At 51.0% G+C, this 811-nt stretch overlaps 1 protein-coding gene across 1 annotated transcript in view; it reads left to right on the forward strand.

The window, feature by feature from the left end:
* Positions 1–330: 330 nt before the first annotated feature.
* Positions 331–811, forward strand: part of TARSL2 (threonyl-tRNA synthetase-like 2) — a 44792-nt gene continuing 44311 nt past the window's right edge. Inside the window, exon 1 of the mRNA XM_010843398.1 lies at positions 331–345. Coding sequence (XP_010841700.1) covers positions 331–345 — 15 coding nt within the window. The remainder of the gene's footprint in view (positions 346–811) is intronic.

Consider the following 811-nt stretch of genomic DNA (forward strand, 5'->3'; position numbering starts at 1 on the left):
CCTCCACTCTTAATCATGTAACCTCTCTTTGCTTCAGTTTCTCCACCTATAAACGTCTGTGTCTCTCAATATGAGTATCTATTAAAGGAGTTTATACTTGTGTAAAGACCTTAGAACAAGGTTTGCCACGTCCCAAGCCTTAAGAATGTTAATAAAAATCAATTTGTGTTGCCTCTATGGGAGGGTGTGTACTCATTATGAGGGACACAAAGACCTATGTGGCATTAGCCCTATCCTCAAGGTGCTAGCAATTTTGTGCCATCAGATGTAAATCTTTGTAGTGATCTGAGTGCCCTGGTGCCTTGGCCTCTGCACTTGGCCAGCCTTGGCATGAAGCCAAAGAAGGTCAGTTCTCAATGGCCACTTTTTAGTGGGGGCAAGTTAAAAGAATGGTGACTGCCAGCATTTGAGAGGGGAAAGCCAAGAACCATTCTGGGAAGGGAGATGTTCCCAAGGTTTTGGACAATTTGCATTTTGGCAACATACTAGTGTGCTGCAGTCCATGGGGTTGCAGAGTCGGACACGACCAAGTGACTGAACTGAACTGAACATACTGGTAGCTCTGCAGGTACTTTGTACCTGTTCAGGGTCAACACCGCTGTACAGGCCAGTCTGCCTGTACCTAGTGCTCTCCAGCCCCAAAGAGTGCCCAACCTGGGTCCACCTGCCCCGCCCCTCCCTGGCTCCTGGCCCCCGGCCCCTCTCCACCGCCCCGCCCCTCGTTCCATAGCCCCGCCCTGCAGTGTACAACCGGCCCCACCCCTCCCATTGCCCCGCCTTCCTTACAGTACCTTTCTCTCCGCCTCTTCTC

The sequence above is a fragment of the Bison bison genome, unplaced genomic scaffold (assembly GCF_000754665.1).
Source record: "Bison bison bison isolate TAMUID 2011002044 unplaced genomic scaffold, Bison_UMD1.0 scf7180017864181, whole genome shotgun sequence".
Classification (NCBI taxonomy): Eukaryota; Metazoa; Chordata; class Mammalia; order Artiodactyla; family Bovidae; genus Bison; species Bison bison.